This window comes from Botrytis sinoallii (assembly GCF_014898435.1).
Source record: "Botrytis sinoallii strain Bc 23 chromosome Unknown BSIN_002, whole genome shotgun sequence".
Classification (NCBI taxonomy): domain Eukaryota; kingdom Fungi; phylum Ascomycota; class Leotiomycetes; order Helotiales; family Sclerotiniaceae; genus Botrytis; species Botrytis sinoallii.
Window position 1 is genome coordinate 2,439,996 of NW_024066029.1, and position 27,130 is coordinate 2,467,125.

Below are 27,130 nucleotides of genomic sequence, written 5' to 3' on the forward strand. Positions count from 1 at the left end.
TTAATAGATATCTGGGGATAGTGGAAGATGAGGCAGTGCGTGGCTTGATGGCCAACGGACAGGCATACGCGTACTCAAACAAGGGCACGATTAACGCATTGCCCGCTACCGCGCAATCTCAAGTCATAGAGGTTTATGTGAAGGCTCTACGAGTGATTTGGCTGATACTTGCCGCTATCTCCTGCTTTGGATTTTTTGCACACTTGCAGAAAAGCATGCGTAGTTACGGAAAGAGAAGAGAAACGAGTTTGGGTTAGCTGAGAAGAAGCCCAAAGACCGTTGGTCAAGGAACAGACCATCTGATTCAGGTCGGAAAATCTAATGAATTGTTGGTGGTATGACTGAGTACAATTGGATGACAATGGAATATGCCCAGACGCTTTTGACTGCAATTTACGGGGCCTGCAATGTACTGGTACTATGTTATCATATGGACTTGCAGATTTCAAACCATCGTCTGTTTATTAGTAGCCAAATGGGCTAGAAAATTAGTTACAACCATGTAGAACAACTTACTCAAGCAAGCAAGGATTGATATAAATTGTAACTCCCAACATGTTACTTAGCCTCATGCTTCCATACCATTGTGAGTCACGTGCTCGCTAAACCATGATTGTCGATGGTATGAGTGATTAGTTGGTGCCATAGATTTTGTAGGGCATTAATTATCTGCATATTTTTCAAGCCACCCTCTACGTAACCGAAAAAAGCGGCGGAAATTGAGTACTCTTTTAAAAATCTTTTTTAATAGTTTATAAATTCATTTCAAATTAAATATTGAAATTTGAAAAAAGCTAATGAAAATTTGAGTCTTTTTTGTATTGATATGGCGTGTTTTTATTATTTAATATTATATCGAAAAGAGATCTTAATTGTTGAAGTTCTTTTGAATGGTGGTTAATTTCCATCGCTTTTTTCGGTTACGTAGAGCCTCCTTCCTTGATGGAGGGGCATTTGATTAGCCGAAAACGAGGGGAGGTCAATGCTCAGCGTTATGACTAGTTCTGACAGACCATTTTCCTGCATAGGAGCGGCGTCGAAATTCGTATGAACCTTGATTGTAAGATTTTACGGAGGTTATAAGGGTAATTAATGTAAACCTCACTTTTACTAAAATCTTGCTGTTTTTATAGATTCTATTGCTGCTTTAAGCGATTTGAATAGATATTGAACTATTTCCTCTCAAAATTCAATATTAAAAGCTTTTACTTGCTTTTTATCAATTATAATAACTTTACAGTATTTAAAGTATTTGAGGCTTTCTATAGGTTCTAAATAGATTTAAAATAAGAATTCGAATTCAAAATTATCACGCTAAAAGTGATATTACCGATAGTATTAAGCTAATTGGGTTTATATAGGTATATTCTCTCGTGATACACCCCCGAGATTGCTGACTAGCTGATTATAGGTGTCACGGGCAGGCAGGCGGGATCAGGAATCTATATTCGATGGTGCTAAGAACAATAGGTACAGGATGTAGATTAAGATGTAGCTCGAAGAATTACAATACAGAATCTTCCAATGTAAAGATATACAGAATTTTCATTTATAAGCTAGTCTAATAGGGCCTAGCTTATTGCTTATTGATTATATATATCCATATTATAATATTATCCTCTTCTTTCAGATCGAGCTTCAATAAAGCAGTATATCACAATTCACAATCTTATAGGCAGGTAATTCAGGTTAGATAGGTTCAGGTTTATTAGGATATTTATAATAGAAGTTGCGGATTAATTTCTATGTATCTTTTAAATAGCTAATGGGTTCTTCGATTAGCTTATTGTAATTAATCCAATGGACAATATATTTCAAACAAGGTTCTTTACGATCTTTTCTTTTTCAGCAGGAATTCAGAATCTTGGCGGCTTTGAAATACTCCAAGCCATTGATTTTTATAAATAATGGTAATAGATTATATTATTTAGAAATAGGATTATTATATGTGGGATATAGTAGGTTAATATAAAAAACAGAGTGAATCCTTATAGAGATAGGAAGTTTCAATTTATAGATATAGGGGTTTATTAAATTCAGAATCTTGAATAGGCTAAGGTTCTTTCAATTAAGCTTTTTTTGTAAATATAGAGTTTTGATATTTCTGGTATTTAATTAAATCAGGTCACTAGGGGTATATCGATGGGTAAAGGAATAACGGGAATCAGTATTCTTTAAGTATTGGGTTTGGTTAATGGTCAATTCTATTTTCAGATATAAGGAGATTGCCTTTATCTTGAAAACGAATTCCTTGATATTTTTTATAGCAGAATGATTGTTTTTGGACGGGGTAGGCTCAAAGTTTAAATAGGAATAAAAACTGTAATTAAAGAAAAACAAGGTTATTTAAGTATTTTCGGATCAGGTATTATTAATAGAGAATTCAATAAATAAAAGCCATTTTGCTTAATCGTTTTGTAGGTAAGCTATATACAATTTGAGATATTGCTTTAGTATTGTATTGATTCTTTTAGTTTATCCATTAATTTTAGAATGGTAAGTGATAAAGAGTCTGGTAGATACTTTTAAACACTTATAGATATACTTCCAGAATTTGGATACGAATTGAGCTCTATAATCGGAAATGATTGTTAGAGGCAAGTCATAAAGCTTCCAGATATTCTTTCGGAATAGGCAAGCGATTTTTTTAAAGTTATAAATATTATAATAGAGTAGAAAGTACTTTATTTTAATCAGGCGATCGACTATCACTATAATAGTATCGAAATTAATACTTTCAGGTAGATGTGTAATGAAATCTATAAAAATATCTTGTCAAACTCTTTGTGGGATTGGAAACAAGTAAAGGACTTCTTCCTAGTCTTTATAATTAGGGGCAGTGCGATAGCAATTATAATAATTGCGAACCCACTGTGTGATATAATCATAATAATTAGGCTAGTAGTAATTTCGGAATAACAGTTCGAAAGTTCGGGTATAGTACGGGTGACTAGTGGTAGGGGACTTGTAATATAGGCGGAGCAAATGAGATTTCAGGGGATTATAATTGGGAATATACAGTTTCCCTTGATAGTATAATAAGCTATTATTTTCGGAGTACTCAGTAAAAATGATTCTCGAGTATTTCGGGAATCCCTCTTATAGGGATTTCAGAATAGATTTGGGAACAAGGTCAGCTTGGTAGCCTTTTTGGAATAGGAATAACAGGTTGGTAGGCAGGTTTAAAAATGTTTTTCAATTCTTTAGAGGTATTACAGGGTCGGGTTCTAATATAACAAACAGAAATTCAGGTTTGGGTATAATAAAATCAAAAGGATTAATAGTATTAGAGTTTCTCTAGCTTTGTGTAATATTATTATTATTATTATTATTATTAGTAATTTTCAACCGGGTCGTATAGGCGAGCCTCCCAGGGGGCATTACGGTTGGGCTAACTACGGGATAATCTTCTAGTTTACATGATCCCCTTTTCTTAGGGATAGGATCTCAATACTCTTAGTAGTCTCCCAAGTGATGGCTAGTGCACTTGTATCTTTATCTCCAATCCTCTAAGTGCTTTCATGCACGCTTTCCGATCTTTTATATAGTATTTATTTAAAAACTGTTTTATCCTGTAAGGGTAGCTTTGTATATATTCTATTATAATATAATATACTATATGCTTCAATTTTCTTTTATATAGTTTTTTTAGATCTATCCTCTTCTATTTCTTGCTTATGTTTGCTTGGATCAATTGATTCTTTTCCTTTTCTCTTTTTATTTTTTGATAATATTTTAGGGTATATGTTTTTATAAAAATCTATTATAGTAATGAATTTAGTGAATTTAGTTAGTGTATATATTAGCTATTTCAGTAATCATTTTTAAACTACTTGATTACAGAATAAATATTTAAACTTGATATCTAAGGGTTAGGTTTTATAGGTCGTAAGAACTTTGTGGTAATGCACAATATGCTCGGGGGATTTGAATGCTTTGTATAAGTAGTGGATTGTTGTTTTCTTGTATTTAAATTGTCGATGGTAGTTTTCGAAGTTGTTATGTACTGAATGGATCACTAGTATGTAATAAAGAGTTATTTATAAGAGTTTTAATTCCTTAAGGTATTTGTTTATACTCTTTAGATTTCATTTTTGGTATTGTTTGGAAAGTATTAATATCTATTTGATTCACTATATCTATACTGCTGATTCCATAGTAGTTTTTGCTATAAAATGGATATCACTTGCTATAGATCGATTTATATACCCTAAGGCTGATTTTCTTGTTCCTTTGTTAGCAAGTGCATCCATACACTCATTCCCTTCGATCCCTATATAGCCTGGCGACTATTTGATCTGGATCGAGTGTGTTTGCATTAGTTTATAGCATTTGAGGAAAGCCCATTGCGATGTGATAGAGGCTATGCCTTTCATTCCCTATATCACTGATATGCTATCGATGCATATACAGATTTCCATTTGTTTTATACCGGTAATATTTCTGATCGCTACTTGAAGGCCTCGGTATGCCCCGATCGCTTCTGTGTCGAATATATGAGAATTGTAATGCAATTCATTGTTTCCTTTACATACTACTATCTATCCTCTATATACAATATATCCATATCCTACTCGCCTATTATCCTTATCGGTCTGTTCCGATCCATTAGAGAATATGGTGATCTGATTGTGTATACGCTTGTTTCATCATTCCTGAAACTGTTTTGCCGCTACCTTTTTCGTAAGGCCTTTAGTGGGATCTGTTCGACACCCTAGTGTATAGTGGGGCCCTGCTAAAGTCGTCTCCTTGATTTGGGGAAGGTACTGGCTAATCACCTGGACCTTTGTTCTGACTGGCTGCAATTAGTCTTCCCTGTTACCGGAGGAATAGGTGGTTCTTATTCCTTGGTGATAAAGCAAGTGTTTTGAATCAATAATTTGGGTATAGAAGGTTGCTCTCCATTTTATTTATTTTAATGTTATTTCTGTTGATAGAAGAGTGCTGTCTCTCATTATCATTATATTCGGGATCATTCGTTAGACTGGGAGGACTTCTCTGATTACTATTTGTAGAACCTTATTGATAACTAGAATCACTCCTCCTAATCGAATGCTCATTATTACTGGTATCCCATCTCGGTGCTGTTTAGTGGTTTTTGTTTGTCCTATATATTATATCTCTGCCCCATAGAATAGGGCTGGGTATAAGCAAGTGATCATTGCTTTTTGTAAGGATGCTGCTGGGGGTTCGTTTGTGATCCGGGCTAGTCCTTGGATGTGATGAGCTAATTTCCGGCCTTTGACTGCTCGCATTTCGATATGCTGTTTGAATGTGAGCTTGCAATCAAATCATATGTCTAGCTATCGTAGAGCCGATCCTGGTACGATCGGTGAGATGGTGCAATCGCGGTTTATTTCGCATGCCGGGTTGATGGAATGCTTGTGCCGTGTTATGTGGATCATCTCCATCTTTTCGGGTGCGAATTGTGTAATAATAGCAAATCGTACTTTCTTAACAATCTTAACTTCTTTTGATATATTGATATTAAAAAACAGATTAGAATCTAAATTTTCTTTTTTCAAAACAACTTGGCTTTAATACAAAAAATGTTTATCCCCCTCTTTAAAAAAATCCTCTAACCTCCTAATCAAAGTATTAAATTTAGCATCTAGCTTTTTGGGATAATAGATAATTCAGAAATTAAATCAAAATAGAAATTCAGATTAATAAACTTAATGATGGTTTAATAGTTTTGTTATTATAAAATATTCCAAATTCTTATAATCCATAATTATCTAGATTAGAGACAATATATCTTCAAATTCAAAATGCTATTTTTCGAAGTAATAAATAATAACCAGGAGTTCTTTATTATAGATCTTATAATTATATTCAATAATGGAGTACTTCTTCAAAAAGAATATAACAAATTTCAGAATCCCCTCCTTATTATATTGAGAGAGAACTCCCACGGAAATATAATCCGATATATCGGTTTTTAGAATTATTTCCTTTTTCTAATTAAAGGAGGTTAGAATAAAAACTTCAATAAATACTTTCTTTAATTAATCGAAAACGTCTTAACAGATATTATTCTATAGAAACAGGATATTCTTCTTAATCAGCTTTATCATCAAACTGATTATCTTCGAAAAGTTCTTAATAAATCGATAATAAAAGTTCGCAAATCCAACAAATATTTATATATTGATTATAGTTTCGGGCAATTTCCAGTTCACAATAATCCATATCTTCTCTAAATCCATTCGGATACTATTCTTTCTCACAATTAGATCAAAAAAGATAATTTCAGATTTCAGAAATTCGCATTTTTTGAATTTTACAAATAAGCCAGCTTTTCTCAGTACTTACAGGACTTTTTGAATATGGCGAATATATTCCTCTTGGGTACGATTATATATCAATATATTGTTCAGGTATATAGTACAGAATATGTTTAGGTATTTATATAGGGAGTTATTAATAAACTTTTAGAATATAATAGGTATCCCTATCAGCCCAAATGATATGATTAGAAATTCGAACAGGTCGAATCGGATACAGAATACAATTAGATACTTTTATCCTTTCTTAATTCTGATATTATTGAAGATGGAGATAATATTGATTTTATTAAAATACTTTATCCCTTTCAAATTATTCAGAGATTCTTTAGTTAATAGTAGTAAATATCAATCTTTTACAAATAGATTATTTAGAGCTCTATAATCAATATAGAAATAAAGGCCTTCATCGGCTTTTTTAACAAACAATATAAGGAATGTAGTAGGAAAGGAATTGGAATGAATAAATCCTTTCTTTAGATTTTCCTTTAGCTATTCTTTTAAAGCTTCGAGTTTGGTTTGGGATATGGTATATAAGGCTTCAAAAAGCAATACAGATCCCTTTTGAAATCAGATTTTATAATTATATAATTAATATAGTAATAGCTTATCAGTATTCTATAGGGAAAATATATCTTTTCAATTTCGAAACTCGGGCAGAAGATTATTCAAATCGAACTCTTTCTTTTTTTTCAGAATGTTATTAATCTGTTTAACAAAGATTTAAAACATTTCATACTTCCAATGGGTGTATGTAGAATAGGCCCTCAGAAAAATCGCGGCTATATTTCGATCCTTAAAACCTTCAGGACAATCGAACAGGTGTACAGATCAGGCTTTCGGGGGAACATCGGGAAGAGCTTTTATTCGGAATGAACGGGATAGAGTGTTATAAAATTCATAGTAATATAGACTATTGAATTGGAAGAAGTTTGTTATAAAATCGATATAGGAATTATACTTCTTAAGCTAGGTTATACCTAATACTACAGGGTAATAAACTAATTCAATCATATATAGAATAACTCTTTTCTCGATATAGTTATTAATTCTAAGTCCAATACGAATATAGGATATAACCCGATTTCCAGGTAGAATTTTGCCATCGAATCTAATAACTTCGAAGACAGCAGATAATTTATATTTAGGGATCTTTTGGGATAGTATTCAACTTTAATTAGCAAAGGCAGTCCTTTTACAATTACTATCCACTATGGTGTAGATTAGGAAAGTCTCTTTTTCTAGGAGTAGGGTAACAGGTAGGATTATTAGATCTATATGATTATTCAATTCATTTTTTAAAAACAATCCTTAAATGGCAGTAGCAGATAGACAGAGTTTACATAAAGAGTCGCCCTAATAGCGATTTAAATTAAGCAAATCCTGTTTTCTGATCCGGATAAGCTAACCGGAAAGCAAGGCAGTAATCGTAATAGAAAGCAAAGCGGGGATCAGACGGATATTCTATCCTTTGATGGGCTTCTCGGAGTGGGATTGTATCTGGATAAACTGAAAATCCCAATTCTGAGCTGGATAAAGCAGGTATCAGAATATAGATAATCTCGAATCAAATGATTAATAGAGCTATAGTGATAACATTCTTCTCATTTCTTTTGGAATAAACTATTATTAATAATACAATATTAAAAGCTGAGATTTATAGAATCTTTTCTCTGGGTGGGTGGAAAAGCAGTCTTGTTTGTATAGAAAAATTGGATTACAGGGTTACAAGTAGATTCGGATAATAAAGCGGGAGTCTTTCTTTTAGTGGAGATAGAAGTGGTAGGATGGTTTTAAGAGATTTGTTATTAATACTAATAAAACCGATTATTAAATTATTATAGATAAGCAAAGTATTTCTGAAAATCATAGAATAGGAGTAAGTTATAAAACAATATATCTTATAATTCTTAAAAGATTCCTTGAAATAGTAATAGAATCAGAGCGTTATCAGGTATTTTGTCTTTCAGAATTAGTTTCTGAAATTCAATAAAGTAAATATTGAAATCAAAATGTTTTTATTTGAGCAGATACAATTGATTTTGGGTATTCTGTTTGTAATTGGGATTCCCAAAAATATTCTCTAAATATTCCAAAAGTAGGTTATAATTAATGAATTATGGGATACTGTGGATAATCTTGGGAAGAATTAGTTTATAAGCTTTTCCAATAAATCTTCTAATGGTATAAGTCAGATAAGCAAAGGCAATAAGAAAACAATCAGAGTTCAAGCTTATCTTTATATATATCTATTAAACGAATCTTTACAGATCGGATTGGGAATTATCAAATTCTTTAAGATTAGGAATATATTCATTTAAACAGATAGTGTCACGGATCGCACCCAATCGCAGCTGCGATCGCTTATATGCGTGCTTGCGCATGTGCACGATCATATGTATATAGCTAGTATATAGAAACGCTTTATAAGTGCTTTGCTCCTGATTCTGTAGTTATAGATTCTAAGGATAAATTGTATCCTATTCTTGTAGTTCTTTTAAAGCAAAGTGTTATATTATTTACAATTCACTATATAATCGTATGGCTATTTAATAGCCAATCAAATAATACCTTATAATTATAATATCTTTTTGGGTATATCGAGGATATTCGATATTATTTATAGAAAGAGGGCTGATTCTGAGTAAATCTATTTGATAAAAAACAATAAATCCTTAATATATAGAATTATAAGTATCACTATTATATCCAACTTATTTATCTCAAAGGGACTTTATCGCTTTCCTTTTCTTGTTGACTGAGTATTCTCAGTCGATGATAGTTAATCTCAATAGAGTGATGGTTATAGTCCTTATAGTTCTAATGTAAATACTGGTAGATATAAAAAGGATAAACAGTCTGGAAACGATTTTTTAATTAAGGTATTAACTTTCGAGGGTAGTATGCTGATATATACTTTTTTGTTATAGAAAGAATAAGTACTGATTTTTAAAGACTTTAAGAATTTATAAAACGAAATTATAAGACTCAAAGACGAATTGCTATAGTATAATTTTAATATTACTTATTTATTTTAACCTCCAAGATATTGATAACAATATTATACAGATTCCCTTGCAAATCATAAAGTCCGGATTTCTAATGTTCTAGTCGATTCTATTGAGAGAGTATCTCTTATTATTGGGAAAAGGAAGAATAAGAAAAATCCTTGCTTGCGAAGTCAGTTTTTGTAATAATCCCTTTCGAGTATCGATAGCAGACCCTTCTCAAATTCAATTACTTTATCAAGCGATCTACAAATTTATTGAATACCCCACTCTCGTTTATTTATTATTGTAGTAGAGTGTTTATATATTTTAAAGCCCATTAATTTTTCATTCAAATTCAAAGATAATGTGAAGCCAAAAGTAAGTCTCTAGTAGTTATTGGTTATCGAGCAACTCGAACTTTACGAAAATTTATTTATCTCAAAAGTGTAATAGTGATTTTATATAATAAATTAAATAGAAGGAAAGGTACAAGAATATGTATTCTTGCTATATATTCAAGTTCTCTGTTTGACAGGATAGCAATTGATCGATTAGCTTGCAGTTATTTACAAGAACCCGGCCGAAGCTGATTATGCATGAACTGAGTACGAATATTGGGTTATATTTAATAATATCTAATAAGGAAATTTCTTAGTATGATATTATAGGTTTAAATTATTAGTTACACAGACGGAAATCATCAATCCGATAACTTTTCTTTGTGATCTGGAAAGAAAAATATCCGATTTTCTTTGACAAGCTATTGGCCTTTATATCAACAAATGCTATACTGTTGAGGATCTGGCTATCAAGCTTATTGAGATCGACAAACTTGAAGTTATATTTCGAGAATATAATTATTATAAAACGACTAAAGAGATATTTCTTAAAAAGCTGTCTAGTAATATCAATTCGTTGACTACTTCTAGAAACACTCTCTATTTATTGGATAATTCGAATCTATTTATTTAATTTTATATTTAATATCCTTCTCGTACTTCTATTAGCTATATAGAAACCTTCAAGCCAAATAATACTCTATCTCTAGGAAACAATTTTAATTGTAGTATTACTGTTTTTACATCGGGAGTGAATTGTAGTTTTATGCTATATATAAATAATATAAACACTATAGCCGAGATCCAAGAAATTAAAGAAGATAAAGAGTTTTATGATATAAAAAAGAATACCAAGAAGAATATAAATCAAGAAGTACAAATGGAAGCTATCGAATTCGCTTGTATTATTGAAGACTAATATTTAAATCAACACGTTTAGATAGAAGTTCTCTTCTAAGCGCGATCTGGGATATAAGATTTCTTGATTTGACAAAACTAATGGGAGGTGATTTTATAAATCTATTATATATATTTTCGAAGAACGGATATTTATATAATACTCAATCTTTTATAGATTTCGGAGTGAATAATTTTGCTTTTATTGATAAGATATTTCTTTTATTATTATTTTCTATATTCAAATCCTACTTTATATTATTCGAATTACTGATTGAAATCAAAAGCTATAATAATATATAAAATAAAGCTATTATTTATTTTATATTTTTTAATTTTATGATTAATGTTTAATAATAGTCTTATTTGTTATTTCTTATTACCAATTTGGGTTTATATAGTATAATCCTAGGTCGCAAATGGTTAGCAAAAATCTGAGTTAAAGTTGATTGTTTTAATTGATGCTTTAAATAGCCTTTCAAGTATTCTCTTACTATTTCTTTATTAAAAAATATACTTTTAATCAGAGATAGTCTTCAACAATCCAGAATCAATCACTTGAAATAAAAAGATACTGATAATTGGAATGTCCGATTGGAAGAGATGTATCATCAATTTGATAATAAACAACTAACTATAGCACTGATTATATCTAAAATATTTATTACTTTTCCCTAAGAGATTAATATAATAATCTCAAATGCAATCGAAGCTCAGATTCCAATCAATCTGAAAAAGAAACCTATTTTCGATCAAATCTCTATTCAGTTTGTTTATGAATCCCTTCTATTTCATATCTCTGATATATTCAATATTTATATATTCAAGCCAACTCAATTTCAATTTACCTACAAAAGAAGTAAGAATCATAAAATCTTTATAATCACATATACAAAGATTAACAATATTATTTCGATTTATAAATCTAATCAAAATAACAATTATTGAATCTCAACTACAATTACTACTTTAAATAATTCTAAATCAGAAATTATTATTACTTTCAATTACATTATTGCAAACATTGAGATGGAGCCTCCGATTCCTAAAGTTTACTAGTAATATCACTAAGCATTCTCTAAACACAAGTCCGATATCCTATCTCTCTTCTGGTTATATAATTATAAGATTATATTTGAAAAAGAAAGTGAAAAAGCTTTCAAATACAATTCTTTGTATAAGATATTACTCGAATAGCTTGAGGTTGTTAAAGAATATATTATAGAAAATCTTGTTAAAGGATTTATAAAATCCAGTTAAATATTATTCGCAGTATTGATTCTCTTTATAAAAAAGCTGAATGAAAGCTTAAGATTCTGTATAGACTTTTGACTATTTAATTTTTTAATATACAAAAATAGATACCCTCTATCTCTTATTAACAAGATATTTGCATGATTCGCTAATGCAAAGGTATATATCAAATTAGATATTCGATAAGTGTTTTATTGTATCTGTATAGATTTAGCTTTTAAAAAATATATTATCTTTCGTATTCGATATGGTTTCTATAAATATAAAGTTTTATCTTTTGGACTGACAAATAGCCCTATGACTTATTAATAATATATAAATAATATCCTATTTAACTATTTAGATAACTTCTATACTGTTTACCTTAATGATATTCTTATATATTCTGAAAACAAAGATAAACACAAGGAATATATCAAATGCATTTTCGAACAATTTAAGTTCGCTAGTTTTTAGGCAAATTTTAAGAAATATAAATTCAATATCAAATATATAAAGTATTTAGGTTTTATTATCTTTATAGATAGTGTATAAATCGATTTAGAAAAGATTGAAGTAATTACTATTTGGATTTATTCTATTATTGTAAAGGGTATCCAATTGTTTTTAGGTTTTTGTAACTTTTATTATTAATTCATTAAGAATTACGGTATAATAGTAAAACCTTTTTATGAATTCACAAAAGCAAATGTCAAATTCCATTTTGATGAAATCTATCAAATTACATTTGATATATTTAAAGACAAACTCATCTTCACTCCTTTCCTATAGTATTATAATTATATACTATCTTGTATACTAGAAACCAATATATTCGATGGTATAGTTGCTAGTATGCTATTTTAAAAGCATAGCAACGAATAGTTATTAATTACCTATTTTTCGAAAACGATAATTATCACCAAGCTGAATTACAAAGTTTATGATAAAGAAATGCTTATAATCATCAAATCCCTAGGCTACTGGAAAGCTGAATTTGTTGAATCCCTATACCAGATCAAAGTGTATATCGATTATAAAGTGCTTGAGTACTTTATATCAATTAAACAGCTGAACACTCGATAAGCGTGCTGAATAGAATTACTTGCTGAGTATAATTTCATTATTATATATTATACTGAAAAGAATAATCCACTTGTAGATATACTTATATACTATACTAACAAATTGGATTAATAGAATAGTATTAAGAAAAAGAATCGTTTTCAATAGCTTATAAAAGATGATCAAGTGGATATAAAGATTATATACAAATCTTTGTGATAAGACCTGGATATAATTGCAAATATCGATATATATATAATTATATTGCTTTTTGATATTATAAATTATATCATTAAAGCAAATAGATCTTATTCAAATTTAGAAACTTTGTATATTTAGATTACCAAATCGTATAAATATCTCATATTCGAGAAAGGACTTTTGCTTTACAATAATCGACTTTATATACCGAATATTGAAAATCTGCGAATCTATTTGATTTATGAAGTTTACGATTTAGTTTCTATTATATACCCTGATATTAAAAAGATCTACACTCTTTTGGTTAATCAATACTATTAAAAGAATATAAACAATATAATCAATTAATATATACGGAATTACTACAAATACAAGTATAGCTCTATACCAAAAGATTGCATTTCTAGTCTCCTCCACCTGCTCCCAATCTCTATATAAGTATGGCAATATATTACTATAAACTATTACAGTTTCAATAAGGATAAATACAATTACAATAATGTATTCGTTATTATTGACTAATTGATCAAACAAGCTATTTCGATATCCTATTATAAATCAATCGATTCGAAAGATCAGACCCGCTTGTATCTATATTATATATATAGATATTACAATACTCTGGAGATTATAATCTCTAATCGTAATCCTCAATCCATATCCAAATTCTAATAAGAATTCAATAATATCTTAGAAATACAAGTCAAGTTATCTACTACTCACTATTTGTAAACTAACAATCAAATTGAGATTTATAATCAATATCTCTAATAATACTTGTAATTCTTTATAAGCTATTATTAAAATGATTAATCTGAATTCCTATTAATAATGGATTACACTTAACTTACGCTTCCCTATGAATCACTAGATAATCAAATCCTATACAAGATCTTGTATAACTATCTACCCCATAATCTCTAAAATTGGAAACTCGACTCCATTATATTTATCGATAATTTGAATATAACTGATGCTAGAGAATATACCAAATGTAATAAACTAGTATTCGATTGAGCAAAAGAAAATATCTTGTATATACAAAAAAAGATATCTCGATTAACTAACTCGTATTATTATTCAATTGATTTTGATATAGAAGACTATGTATAGCTCAGTATAAGGGATTTTCCAATACAACAACTATTCAAAAAACTAGATTACCCTATTCAAAATAGATTTAAGATTATTGGTCAGACTGGAGATTCCTTTTAATTAAACTTATTATTTACTATAAAAATCCACTCTGTATTTTCATTTAATAAATTCTGTAAAATAGCAGATAACTCATTTTCCGAACAAATCCTCAAATCACCACCCTCAATAAATATTATTAATAATACTGAATGGGAAATGAAGTATATTCTAGCTATAAAGAAAATATATCAATAGTTTAAGTATAAAGTATTATAACTAAATACCAATAATAATTTCATTTGATACCCCGTCTTTAATTTAAAAACTGCCCCATACCATTTCTATAACTTCTATCTATAAAATCTCATTCTATTAGAACCCCCTATGCACCTACCAGAATGGATTTGTTTCTACAAGAATAAAAAGAATAATTATAATTTTATAAATAATAATTAATATATAAATAAAAAAAATAAAAAGAATTTCTTTAATTTATTATTGTAACAAAGAAAATTCTAATTGTATAAAAGGCTGAAAGTAATTGGATAAAGATAAAATATTAATAAAGAAAGTCTTTTTCTTTATTCAATAAATTTAAATCAAATTAGAAAGAAAGCCTCTATAAATATTAACGGTTACAGTCAGGTAAGGTATAATAGCAAAGACTGAATAGTTTAAACTGAAATATTAGCCAAGTCCCTAGTCAATAATAATAATAAGTATACATAGAATAATTACAAGCCGAAAGACAAAACGACTATTAGTCACAGCATATACAACAATAAAGCCAAGTCTGCATTCAATTGCATCTAATTGCTTACAAGCTGCTAAAAGCTCTGCTTCTATTTGAATTAAAATAAACTAGTATTGCTATTCCAATTTGTCTCCCCGCATTACAATCTCTACTATATAATATTCCATAGCTTTTCGAATAAGGATAAAAGAAAGTATTTCTTTTGAAATACAATTCTTTAATTCCTTTTATATATTAAATTATTTCAAAAATTAATTTTACTAAAAGCTAGCAAAGTTATAACTTACCTTTACTATATTACTATATTCAGTAATAGTTAATCGGTATTAGAGAAATATCTTGTATATATCCCTGTCAGACAAGTGCTTACACTTATACTTATCAGTCAAACAAAACAAACAGCAAGATTAACCAAACGATTATCCAGAAAGTCAATAGCAGATACTATCTCCCTTACTGGAAATACAACTATATATACAATCAGTACAAACCTAGCCGTTTTCTTGAATACATTGTTTTTGTTATAATACCATCTTTTTTGATAACCTTTTATTTAGAGATTCCTATTTATCAATATCAATAAAGTTAATACTTTTACAATAAAATATATCGAATTTGCAACCAGATTGATTTTAATACAAGGCCTCTAGGATATTTTCTTTAATTATCTTGTTATCATTTTCAAGATTATGAAAATAATGTATTGCTATAATCAATTTATCAGTAAACTTCTTTTTATAATTATCAATACAATTAATCAAGGGATTATATTCTTCCTCCAAATTCTATCTCGAAAAACAATAAAACAGATATATCTAATAAGCATATTGAAAATCAACCCCACCTTCAGACATATTGCCTTCAATATCTGTAATCGCATTTATTAGATAAGCTAACTGCAAGCTGGAAATATTAAAAGAAAATCTTATTTATATGCATTTTCATTATCTAATCTATCTTCCTTATCATCCTCCTCTTTGCCAACAGGATCATTACCACTTCCACTATAGCTTGACTTTTCCTCTTCCTCAATAGAACATTTGCTTTATATAACAGAAAAGGCAGATACTCTCTTTATTATAAGCTATAAAGAAATATATTAGCAAAGCAAATATAAAAGAAAAATAAACAATTTATTACTATATATGTATTTTTCTGCTACTTTAACTGTACTGACAACAACTTGCTTTTACTACTGCATTTTCTTGATAGTATAAAAGGCATATTGATTATTAATTGAAGAATATAAAGAAAATGAATGATCAGAAAAGATTTGAAAAAGAAAGGGAAATTCGGGCGATCTATATATTTCGAAGGCTTCGCACTATTACTAGGCTACAGGATGGTTTCCTTTGTTTCCTATGTGCCTTCTCATTGCAAAAAAAGCAAAATTTGTATATACACCTATTTATTACGCTATATTACAATGTAAATAACGATGTCTTATTAGGATTACCAATACATCTACAGATTAGATAATTGTAAAGCTTAAAGGTAAGCTTTTTCGAAAGGGGGGGTAGTATTACGGATCGCACCTAATCACAATTGCGATTGCTCACAATTGCGATTGCTCACGTGCGCGCTTGCGCACGTACACGATCACGTGTACATAGCTAATATATAGAAGCGCTCTATGAACGCTTTGCTTTTGATTCTGTAGTTGTAGATTCTAAGGATAAATTGTACCCTGCTCTCGCAGTTCTTCTAAGACAAAGTGTCACAGATAGTAGCAAATAAAACAGATATAGTAATATCAAACAATTCGAGAGTAGATTTAGTAGATATTGTTTTAGAAAATATAATAGAAACAGGTACAGATTTAGCAAAACAATTAAACAAGCGAATATTCTATATAGCGATCTACTCGTGTAAAAAGGCCTCAATATATCTTTTAATAAACATTTTTCGAATTTTATATTCAAGAAACAAATTGGCTTTTTTTAATCCAATAGTATATATAGCTGTTGATTGAAGGTATTGATATCAAGTTTGAAGATTCTTTGCCACAGTTATATTGAGCTCAAAGGTATCCTCCGGGTAACTGAACAAATATAGAGCTAATATTACTATTGCAATGATATTAGTAGGAGCTATATAATATCACAAGATAGGCAGGTGGGATTAGGAATTTATATTTGATGGTGCTAAGAATAGTAGATATAGAGTATAGATTAAGATGTAGCTCGAAGAGTTACGATACAGGATCTTCCAACATGAAGATATACAGAATTTTCACTTATAAGCTAGCCTAACAAAGCCTAGCTTATCGCTTATCGATCATGTGTATCCATACCGTGACAATAGGCAGTAACCTTTATACTAGCTTTATCGAGTTATGTATATACAAATCTCTTCCTATATCCGTGTACTGCCGAATCTAGGTTCTTTATTAATTGGATATATCTAAATCTAGGTTTTTTCATTGGATATAACTATTAGGTTATATGAATATAGTGGGGTAATAGAGCAGGCTCCTTACATCAGCTCTTATAGGCCAAGATCAGATGATTAATATAGGTCTGTTGAAATATTCTTTTATAAGTGGGTTCTCCCAAACCTTACAAGAGAGCACGGTAAAGTGAAGAATTATACCATTGTGTTATAAACGCATACCAGGCTCATAACTATCAGGCTAAAAGTGATATTATCGATAGTATTAAGCTAATTGGGTTTATATAGGCATATTCTCTCATGACAAAAATCCAATAGAAATTAATGATTTTGATAAAAAAAAGTAAATAACTTTGAAAAAAACGTGATTTTTACAATATTTCTACCACCTAGAGTTCATTATATAAATTTTCAACCAGCAATGTGATTTGATTTATCCAAAGGCTAAAAGTGGGGACACATTTAGGTGCATTTTACATTACTTACCCTTCCAACGTCCGTACATGAAATTTGTAGACTGATTTGGAATTAATACAACATGGGTGATGGATTTAATTAATTCTGATTTTGATGCTTCCGAGGTCGGTTCTTTCAGACAAATTGATCAAGGGGCATATCCCAGTATTTGGGCAACAATAAGGCACAGCAACTGCATGTCTCATTTTAACAAATTATTCGATCGGCAAAAATGTAACGATAGGCGGATTAACGAGCAGAGCTTATCTATAAAGACTACCAATCGGCAGATCGCATCTGTACAACAACTAATTTGGAATCGAAACGCGTACATTATCCTTCAAAAATTGGTTGCTTCTTTCTCTTTCCATTGCTTGAGTCTACAAACTGTCGATGGTGGGTGGGTGCTGTAGCTACAGTGCCATCGCATCTTCCAAGCCTCTGCCTAGAACTGATGCTGAATACTCTTGACCATTATTGGCCGTACCAATTTTCGAGCTCACACCACTTCACATCACCCAAGTAGGCAGTTCTAAAACTGGACCAAATTTGTCAGTTTCCTGTTTAGAATCAATGGCGTTGTATTGATCTTCTGGTAACACTTGTCAAGACCTATGGGCGTGCAGGTAGATTCGTTATATCGAATGAACTGTTTCAGTAATTCATCGGAATAGCTATGATCTGTGACCCCGAGTCAACTCTTGAGGGCCTCAATCGAATCGTGGTCGACGAAAATCTTTCCATAAAAATTGTCAATTGAGCTGTTGTTCTACAAGAAAATGGTACCAGATTTGTGGTAGTTCCAACCACGTTCAAATCTTTCCTTTCTCCCTCCATCCGAGAGTCAGTAATCATGCTCTTCCTTGCCATTGATCTTCTTCAATCTCCCCTCCTCCGCTTCTTTACCTACGTGATACTCGCCTTTACACTTCTTTTCCTATGTCTTTTCCGCCGCTCCGGCCACCCTCTTAATGCACCACAGCTACTCCCTGTTTCCGAGAACTATCCAATTCTGGGTGCTGTGCGATTCTTTACTGCACGATGGGAGTTTTTTTCGCGAAGGTATGCGTGGCTCAAGTTCAGGAAATTTTTTGAAGATCAAATTTATATTCGTTGAACAGAGAGAGGATAAATGAATGGATTTATTTGCTGTTTATCGATCCGGTATCCATGAGGGGGTGTTTAGCGGCGATGAAGTTTGATATTGTTGTAATTTGACTTGTGGGACGGTGACGATGATGATGATGGCGATGATCAGAGTTCTAGGGTATCCAATAGTCCAGATTGTAGTTGAGTAATACAATGCTTTGAAGATCGGAAAGCAATTAGAAATTTGAAAATAGTTCAATGTTTTAATCAAATTCAATATCTCGAATAATTTGAATATTCTAATTGGTTTGGGGATTGGATTGTGTTTATTGCTGGATTGTAATCCGGATTATGAGACACCCTGATTGTGTATAAAAGAGCTTGTTGATCTATAGAACGGAGTTATGTTTAGAGTCTGTTATTATGAGTATTACTTTGTTGAATTTGACTATGAGTTATGGAAGAGGGGTATTTTAGTAATACTCACTTCATTTTAGTTAAATTGCATTATAACCAAGTTATCTTTTGACTGTGGTTTTTCTCCTATTAGATTACGTACCTGGCAGGTAGTTGTATGTATTTGGACACTCCACGAAAGATTTAATTCCCCATGGTAGACGATCTGCAAAAGCACGAATCACAACGTATTATCATTGAAAAGATCGAAAGCTACAAGTACCCTCTCCATTATCAAGCCATGTAAATAAGCAATTGCGCGCCGTCTTACAGTATGCAATCGCCAATGATTATGCTTCGATTTACACCACCGTTCCATCTAGCTCCCGGAGTAGGCACGATATCTGTACTCCCATCGAACCCAACTCACGCATCCGATTTCTCAACCTCCTCAAAGTAACTACTCATCTCATTCAACGGATTACTCTTCTCCAACGCCGTCGTCCCATGCCTCGCTACCTGAATCACATATCCCATATTAACCAGCAGCTCCAATCTCAACTCTTCCGGAAAATCCTTCGAATTCGTTTCGAACAACAAAGGCGGCATTTCCCACGTCAGTAAATCGAGAAGAAATTTGCGTATCAGCATACCCTTAGTTGTATATTTCCACATGTAGGAAAGCCATGGTGTCATAATGTACCCCGTGGCTTTGGTAAATCTGTATTACTTTGCAATGCACTGGTTCTTGAGTAGTGGTAACTTGGCCATGTCGGCAAATAGATACAAATCGAGAAGATTGGCCATGTGTGGATAACAGAAGTTTGTCAGCGCTACATTGCTGGTGGCATTTAGATCTCCGCCTATCATCTCCAGAATCTCGTTTTTCTGCGAATCGCGAATTTTCTTTGTGTTTCCCTTTCCCTTCGAAGTGTCCAAATCGATGAGCGATCCTTCATCAGCTTTTTGCGCCTCCTCCCCAGTTTTCACCTTCCTAGCTTTCCATTGCGCAATTTCTTCATCAGCATCGCCTAAATCCAGCTTGTAAAGCCAGGTCTTAAACAACTTGAACACCACATCATTTGTTTGTGGAAAGTTGATAGCGCTGTGATCAAGTCCTCGAGAATAGTGTTAGCAAGCCCCTTTGAGAAATGGGGCATGTCGGTATAAAATATCTTTTTCGAGTGTGTATAAGTTTTTATGCTTGCCTACTCTGACTTGGATTGTATTCCGTTCTTTCTCTCTGGGGTGGGTTAGATAGTGTTCTCACACTTCCGTTCTCTTGTGCAGTGTATGAAAGCTCTATAGGATGAAGGACGATCGGACTTACTTTTGCTTTTCGATTAGAGCTTTGATTGTTGGGGAATTGCGACTTGGAAGTGACATCTTAATTTTTCTCTGTTATCAGTCTTTGGAATTTGTGAATGTCTAGTTGAATCTTGTATATTGAGTTGTGAAGAAAGACTAATCTCAAGTTGGTTTTAAAACACTTAGTGCTGCTGTGTTTTTCAACTTTCTGTAGATAAAGTATTTGTATACAAAACTGTCTTATAGAAAAGTTGTATATACAAGTATGTGAATCTCTCAGTCCATTTACTAGATACTTTATAAACATATGAACTTCGTTACAGCCGTACAGAAGCGAGGAGTAAATACGGTTCATATCAAATTTGAGTTCTCGGGAATCTAGAATCCTGATTGTATAATATACGCTGAGAGATCAGTTTATTGGATTAAAGAGTGTTTGCATATAATACATTCATACGATGAAATGAAGAAGTTAGTTCACATGACTTGTTGACGTAGAAAATTTAAAAAGTGTTGGTTCGCTTGTGAATGTTTGATTTTTTGTATGTAGAACACAGATGTTTTGTTTTGTATTGTGTCTAATCATTTGGAGTTAATTAAATATGGATTTTTCAAGATAGAAAGTTCTGAGGGTACCTACTGTGATTCTTCTCTTTGATTAATTCATTAGCAGGTGAAATGTTACAAATTACATACAGTGTTTGACTTTTGTGATTATCATACTGTTACCTAGACCTCTTTTTGTTCTGGATAAAAGTGAATTCACATTCATTTCAACATTTATGAGTTTATACTGGTTTGTTTGTCTGAAATCTAGATGTGAATCAATCGTATTTACGACTTCTGATACCTAGGTAGTTGTTAGTCTTTCGGTTACATGACTTACAAAATTACTCTCAATTCCTCAACTTTAAATCTTGATATGGAATTAACAAGATGATGTTGAAAATAGATTTTTGACACAAAATATTTGTCAAACTTGGTTCTAGGCAGGAGGCTTAGACAAAAGTCTGGCTTTTCGACCAGCTCTTCGACCCTAGCGACCACTCATATTGAAAGACCCCCGACTCAAACCTCACCTCCTCCTAGCACACACAACCCTATAAATGCGCACTCCGCCCCAAGCTAACCCACCATTCACAACATGTCTCACCATGAAAAGTTCTGGCGCGGCGACGACGACGGCAAAAAAGGCAAAAAGCAGGCTCGTCCTCCCGCCAGACAATACAATGAGCGAGGACCCTGGAATACCGTGAGCCACGCTCTCGGCGTCTATGTTTCTCCCGTGCATAAATATTCCATACATGTATATCTTATTTTCCATCGATTCGATAACATGCCGTCTGGAAAATTCGTCGCGACGATGTCGTTTCGCACGATGTATAATGATTTTAGGGGTATGAAGACAATGGATCTTTCGCCCGCTTCCGAGGATGCGGATCCGCTATTTGATGAGAATGGAGGGGATTTGAGCGGGGTGATGGTCGCGAGGAGGACGTTTGCTTGTAAGATTGGGTGGACGAAGAGATTTGAGGAGAAAGATAGTGTGTATTTGCGGGTTGCAAGATGTTTGCCATTGCCAATAAGGCCGGAGGGGATGAATGATGAAGAGTGGGAGGAGGTGAGACCCAAGGGGCCAAGACCTAGGACGGAATGGGTTTTAGAAGCTATTAGGGCGTTGAGGGAAGATAGACATTGGGAGAGTTTGCCGATAATACAGTTCCAGGCGAGGCATGATGAAGTGAAAGAGGTAGCGGGAAGAAAGAGGCGGGCAATTGGTTTAAGATCAAGGTCCTCGTTCGACATGGAACAGGCGAGGTGCTTGGATAAGATTATGAATGATGTCGGGACGGTTTTGTATTCTAAACGTGAGGAAGAGTTGGAGAAGAACCCGGGAAGACGTAGAAGAAGGGGGATTGACGCAGGGTTTTAATTTTGATCTTATAGGAGATGATGTTTTGTAAGCAAGCCATGAAGAGGCAAAGTTTCGGTTTTGGAGAAACGAATATGTTTTAGAGGAGAGCAGAGGGGAAATAAAAATTAAGTAGACAGAATGGTAAGTGAAGGATGGAATGAGTAGAGGGGAATAGAAGGAAATACGAAGTATGTTTCCCGAAAGAGTAGCATTGTATCAGTTGCCTTAACACTACTTGGTATTTTAAATGCTCATATGAATCACAAACATTTAAGTAATCCAAAGATCTTGGACATCAAGCTTAGCGATTACACTTTTAGCGACATAGGAATGCTATTATATACCTAGGTCTTCAAAAAAAAACATCTTCAAACTGCCAACAGATTTTTGCGACCATCCGATGCAAATTTAGAAAGAACAGCTTTGCTTTAACGGAATACAATCATTGAATCCATCGGTTGTAAGAGTGCAGGTATTCGTCTCGTCAAAACGATTCAGATAGATAAAAATTGGATAGTTTCTTGATAGAGACGCACCTTGCACGTGAAATGTGAGTTTGCTTTCGATTCTCCAAAGTATATATGTACGAAATTTTCTCACAATCATTCGTTCTGCTCCTAACCTTTGTTATCTATATCTGTTCTTTATCAGAGTTTCCCCTCCTGCCCCTCCTAGGGTTAATGGTAATCAAAGTTCCCCTTTTTTGTAGATTTTGAACGTTTCTTCATCAATACTGCCTTGGTGTCTAGACGGGTCTAGATTCAGCATCTACCCCATACATAGACGTCGAGAGACTACCGAGGAATTGATGCATAGTACACATTCTCGATGCTCATACAAGTTTATTGAATATCAGGAACACTGATTCGTTTTTCCACACTTTGTACCTAGGATGATGAACAGAGTGATGTCGTGTCGCCCTCGATCATACCGCCCTTTCAACGTAAAGTATATATGGATGTACTACGTAGATGATTTGTTTCCGAGTAAGTGCCGGTAGATATGCATGCAGTACATCTGTCTCACCACGAGACTTTGAGGCTCAGAGTCTGCGAACTGATAGCCATTGGGTTGGTCGATCGTTTATGCCTTGTGTGATTGAATTGTGGTCATTGGGCCATTGGGCCATTGGATCTGGGAATTGTTGGTTGGTACAGACTAGTTGGTCTTCCGACTTTTCGGGTGGAGACGTCGAATGGCAACGCTGCGTTGGTTGTGTAGGATGTGTAGGATGTGTACATGTATGTACATATACCCAGGTAGTTCTAGTCGCCAGCCTCCAGCATTTGAGTCACGTGTCGTATCAATGACGTAGTTGAGGCGTAATTCCCCTTATCTTCCCCTTGATTTTTGCTTGTTTGCTTGTTGGTTCTCTTATAAATCTCACTTCATGCAGTCGATATGCACGATGATACAATGGATCGCTGCAATCTTCACTCCGGCCTCACTCCCCCCACGCAAACATCGGGATTCCGTTAATTGAGTGCCACGCATACAAAAATTGCGAAGGGAAGGGAAAAAAGGGCAAAAAAGGAAAATAACCTCATGACCCTCAATTGGTAAGACGATAAAGCTAAGAAGAATTTCCAATATATTGGAGACGGTTTATCCCTTTACTCTTGTTACTTTTCTTTCGACGTTTGACATTTGACGTTCGACATTCGACGTTACTAGATATTCATACGTTTTATAGGAAATCTAAAGTTTCTGGAATTTACTATCGAATCATTTGTTACTATCATATCACATCAAACATCTATTATATACAACGGTACAAGGTATACATTACTACCAAGTAACCAACAAACCAATTACGAATCGTCCCGTCTTAAGGGTCACCCCTCTAAACTCAATTCAACCCCTCCAAGCTCTTCATTTACTTTATTCCGTCCAATACGAATCGTCAATCCAACCTTGCATCATAGTTCAATCAGGGAACGAACCTTAACTTTCATCATTACTCTACGAACCATACTATAGACCACGCTATACTACGGGCCAACCCGAATCTATCAAGATGGATTACCTTCCCATAGGTCTCCAAGCTACTGATGTTCTCGTCGACAAACATTTTCATAAAATTCCCGACAAAGCTTTTAGGAAAGAAACCTACAAACCGCGTATTCCTTCTACATTGAGTAGGAGAAAACGTAGGGAGAAAGAGGAACGGAGAAATTCTCGAGATCAAGGAGAAGATCCAGAGCGACGAAGAGATTCAAGAGATGAGCGAGAGCGAGACGATTGGGAAAGAGGAACACGAAAGAGACAAGAAGAACCATATAGGAATCCAGAAATCGAAGAAGCAGGTTACGATTCCGAACCCGATTACACATCTAGACAACGCGAAAAAAATATGAGGGATAGGAATTGGGAATCGAAAGGGGAGAGAGATAGAGATTTGAGAGATATTCCAAGACATAGTGGCGCGGGTACAGGTACAGGTTATGGATATGGATATCCTTATGAAGAATCAAATCGATCCAATTCTCCACCATCGCAGATATACAGTCAAGAACCACCACGTCTTCGTCCTGAATATCTTCCAAAGTACAGTGCTCCTCGACCATTAGATCCTGCTAGTCCAAATCCTTACTATTTTCCTCCTCCGCCTATAGCACCATTCCCAGACCCATTCGAGAGAGATGAAAAGAGAGGAAACTATGATTCAGATGAACGATACGAAAGAGAAAGAACACGCAGACCAAAACCCATTCAAAGAAGTAGTTCCTACGATGATATCCACAGTCAACGCAAATCTTATCCCTCAAATACAGACCAAAGACTTTCCACTCATAACACCAGTCGCAGACCTCGATCTGATCATAGTGAATCTAAAGATACACATACGGGTAGTATGAAGGATCGTGCCGAACGCTATGGACTTAAAGATGAAGTCAAAGGATTATTTACAGATTCACCAAAAGGATTGGTAGGAGGAGCGTTCGGAGCACTTGCAGGAGGATGGGCGGCGGAAAAGCTTCAAGAATCAAAGACGGGGAAGGATAGAAAGGATATGGGAGATCGGGCAAAGATCTATACGTTGATTGGAGCGGCGGCGGGAGGATTGTTGGCTAATGCTGTGGTTGATAAGTGGCAGGATGGAAAGGAGGAGGCGAAGGAGAAACAGAAGAAATGGGATAAAAAATACCCGGATGGGAAGATTGATGGGAATGAAGAGAGGGAGGATAGAGATGGAGGAAGAAGTGGAAGGGAAAGGAGAGATTCGGTTAGGAGTCGAAGAGATAGGGATAGAGATGATAGTCGGGAAAGATATATGGCTTATGAGGAGAAGACTAGGAGAAGTGATGGAAGAGGTTATGAGGGGTGATTGATGAATATTACTGAACCGGGGTTTGATGATGTTCATGATATGAACGAAGGATACGACCCATCAGCGATTTTAGAGATGTGATTGGAAGGTTACCAGCGAGCGTGGATTTGTTGCTCGAACTTGAATGGATGAAACAGCACTGTATTTTATTACGAACTTACGAAATGATGAACTTGGGATTTAGAGAAAAGGAAGAGAGATGGAAATGGAAAGAAGATCTAGGATGGGATGGAAGCGATGATTAATTATATTTGATTTACTTGGTTTACTTGCCTTACTTTACTATTCGCTTGTTCATCTTCGCGCAGGAATTACTATACTTGTTTATGATTCTATCGATTAATGAAATGAAATGAGATGATTGAAATACTCGAATAGGAAATCTACATACCTAGTATAGTAAAGTACTCTTTCCTAGAGATTTGTTTCGCTCATTCATTATTACTACTTGGGATATACGAGTAAAGTAGAGCCAGCTACCTCATAGTCTAGCTTAGCTTTCTTTCTAATTGATCTCAAGATAATCGCGATTAAATTTTTGAAAAAAGGAAATTAACGCATGGAGATTTTGTTCATTCGTTGATATGAAGTAGATAGAAGTTATATTTAATAGATATATAACTAACTATCTCATTTTTTTATTGCTTTTCGCATACACCCACCCTCCCTTCCATTTACCCCACCCAGATCTGTGTTAATATACTTAAACAGCAGCGCCCCACCATAACAACATCAAAAATCAGCGTTTGTGGTTTAGTGGTAAAATCCATCGTTGCCATCAATTTCTTCCTTGATCTGGAGTGTGCGACACAACTTCGATGGGCCCCGGGTTCGATTCCCGGCGAACGCAGTTTTTTTGTTTTGGGGAGTAGTGGGTGGTTAAGAGGGGGAAGGGGGTTGTGTGTTTTGTGGTGGCTTGGAAGGTTGGGTTTTGGTTTCGGTTTCGGTGGGTAAGTAGGTGTGAATTGGGATGGGAGTTGCTTTTTGGAGTTGAGAGTGAGTGGTTTTGGATAGATGGACTTTTTATTTACTTGGATGGAGAAGGGGAGTGAGTGTGGGTTGGGATTGGGATGATAGAGGATAGTGAGGAATGGATGATGTACCGAGAATTGAAATGATGATGATGATGTGTTATTATCATATTGAAGTAAAAGATGTTTTTTTCTTAGACAAAGTGATTCTTGTGGGCATTTTTTAATGAGATGGTTATTGGTATAAGTTGTGCTTAGAGGTAGGTGGTGATTGGAAAGAAGTTGCTTTGAATTGGAGTTTGATTGAAGTTTGATTGATAGAGTAAATAAATCACTTATTATCTATCAATCATATTACAGGCACAAAACAC

General features: G+C 33.5%; 3 protein-coding genes across 3 annotated transcripts; 2 read left to right on the top strand and 1 right to left on the bottom strand.

The window, feature by feature from the left end:
* Nucleotides 1-19,660: 19,660 nt before the first annotated feature.
* Nucleotides 19,661-20,620, bottom strand: EAF02_001700 (uncharacterized protein; the record flags this gene model as incomplete). Its single annotated transcript, XM_038897748.1, has 3 exons — nucleotides 19,661-19,955; nucleotides 19,998-20,339; nucleotides 20,565-20,620. The coding sequence occupies 3 exons, from the start codon at nucleotides 20,618-20,620 to the stop codon at nucleotides 19,661-19,663; spliced, it is 693 nt and encodes a 230-aa protein (XP_038762723.1).
* Nucleotides 20,621-21,686: 1,066 nt separating this feature from the next.
* On the top strand, nucleotides 21,687-22,475 carry EAF02_001701 (uncharacterized protein; the record flags this gene model as incomplete). The annotated part of the gene is made up of 1 exon (XM_038897749.1): nucleotides 21,687-22,475. One exon carries the CDS (start codon nucleotides 21,687-21,689, stop codon nucleotides 22,473-22,475), a length of 789 nt encoding a protein of 262 aa, XP_038762724.1.
* Nucleotides 22,476-24,474: 1,999 nt separating this feature from the next.
* EAF02_001702 (uncharacterized protein) lies at nucleotides 24,475-25,785 on the top strand (the record flags this gene model as incomplete). Its single annotated transcript, XM_038897750.1, has 1 exon — nucleotides 24,475-25,785. One exon carries the CDS (start codon nucleotides 24,475-24,477, stop codon nucleotides 25,783-25,785), a length of 1,311 nt encoding a protein of 436 aa, XP_038762725.1.
* Nucleotides 25,786-27,130: the final 1,345 nt, after the last annotated feature.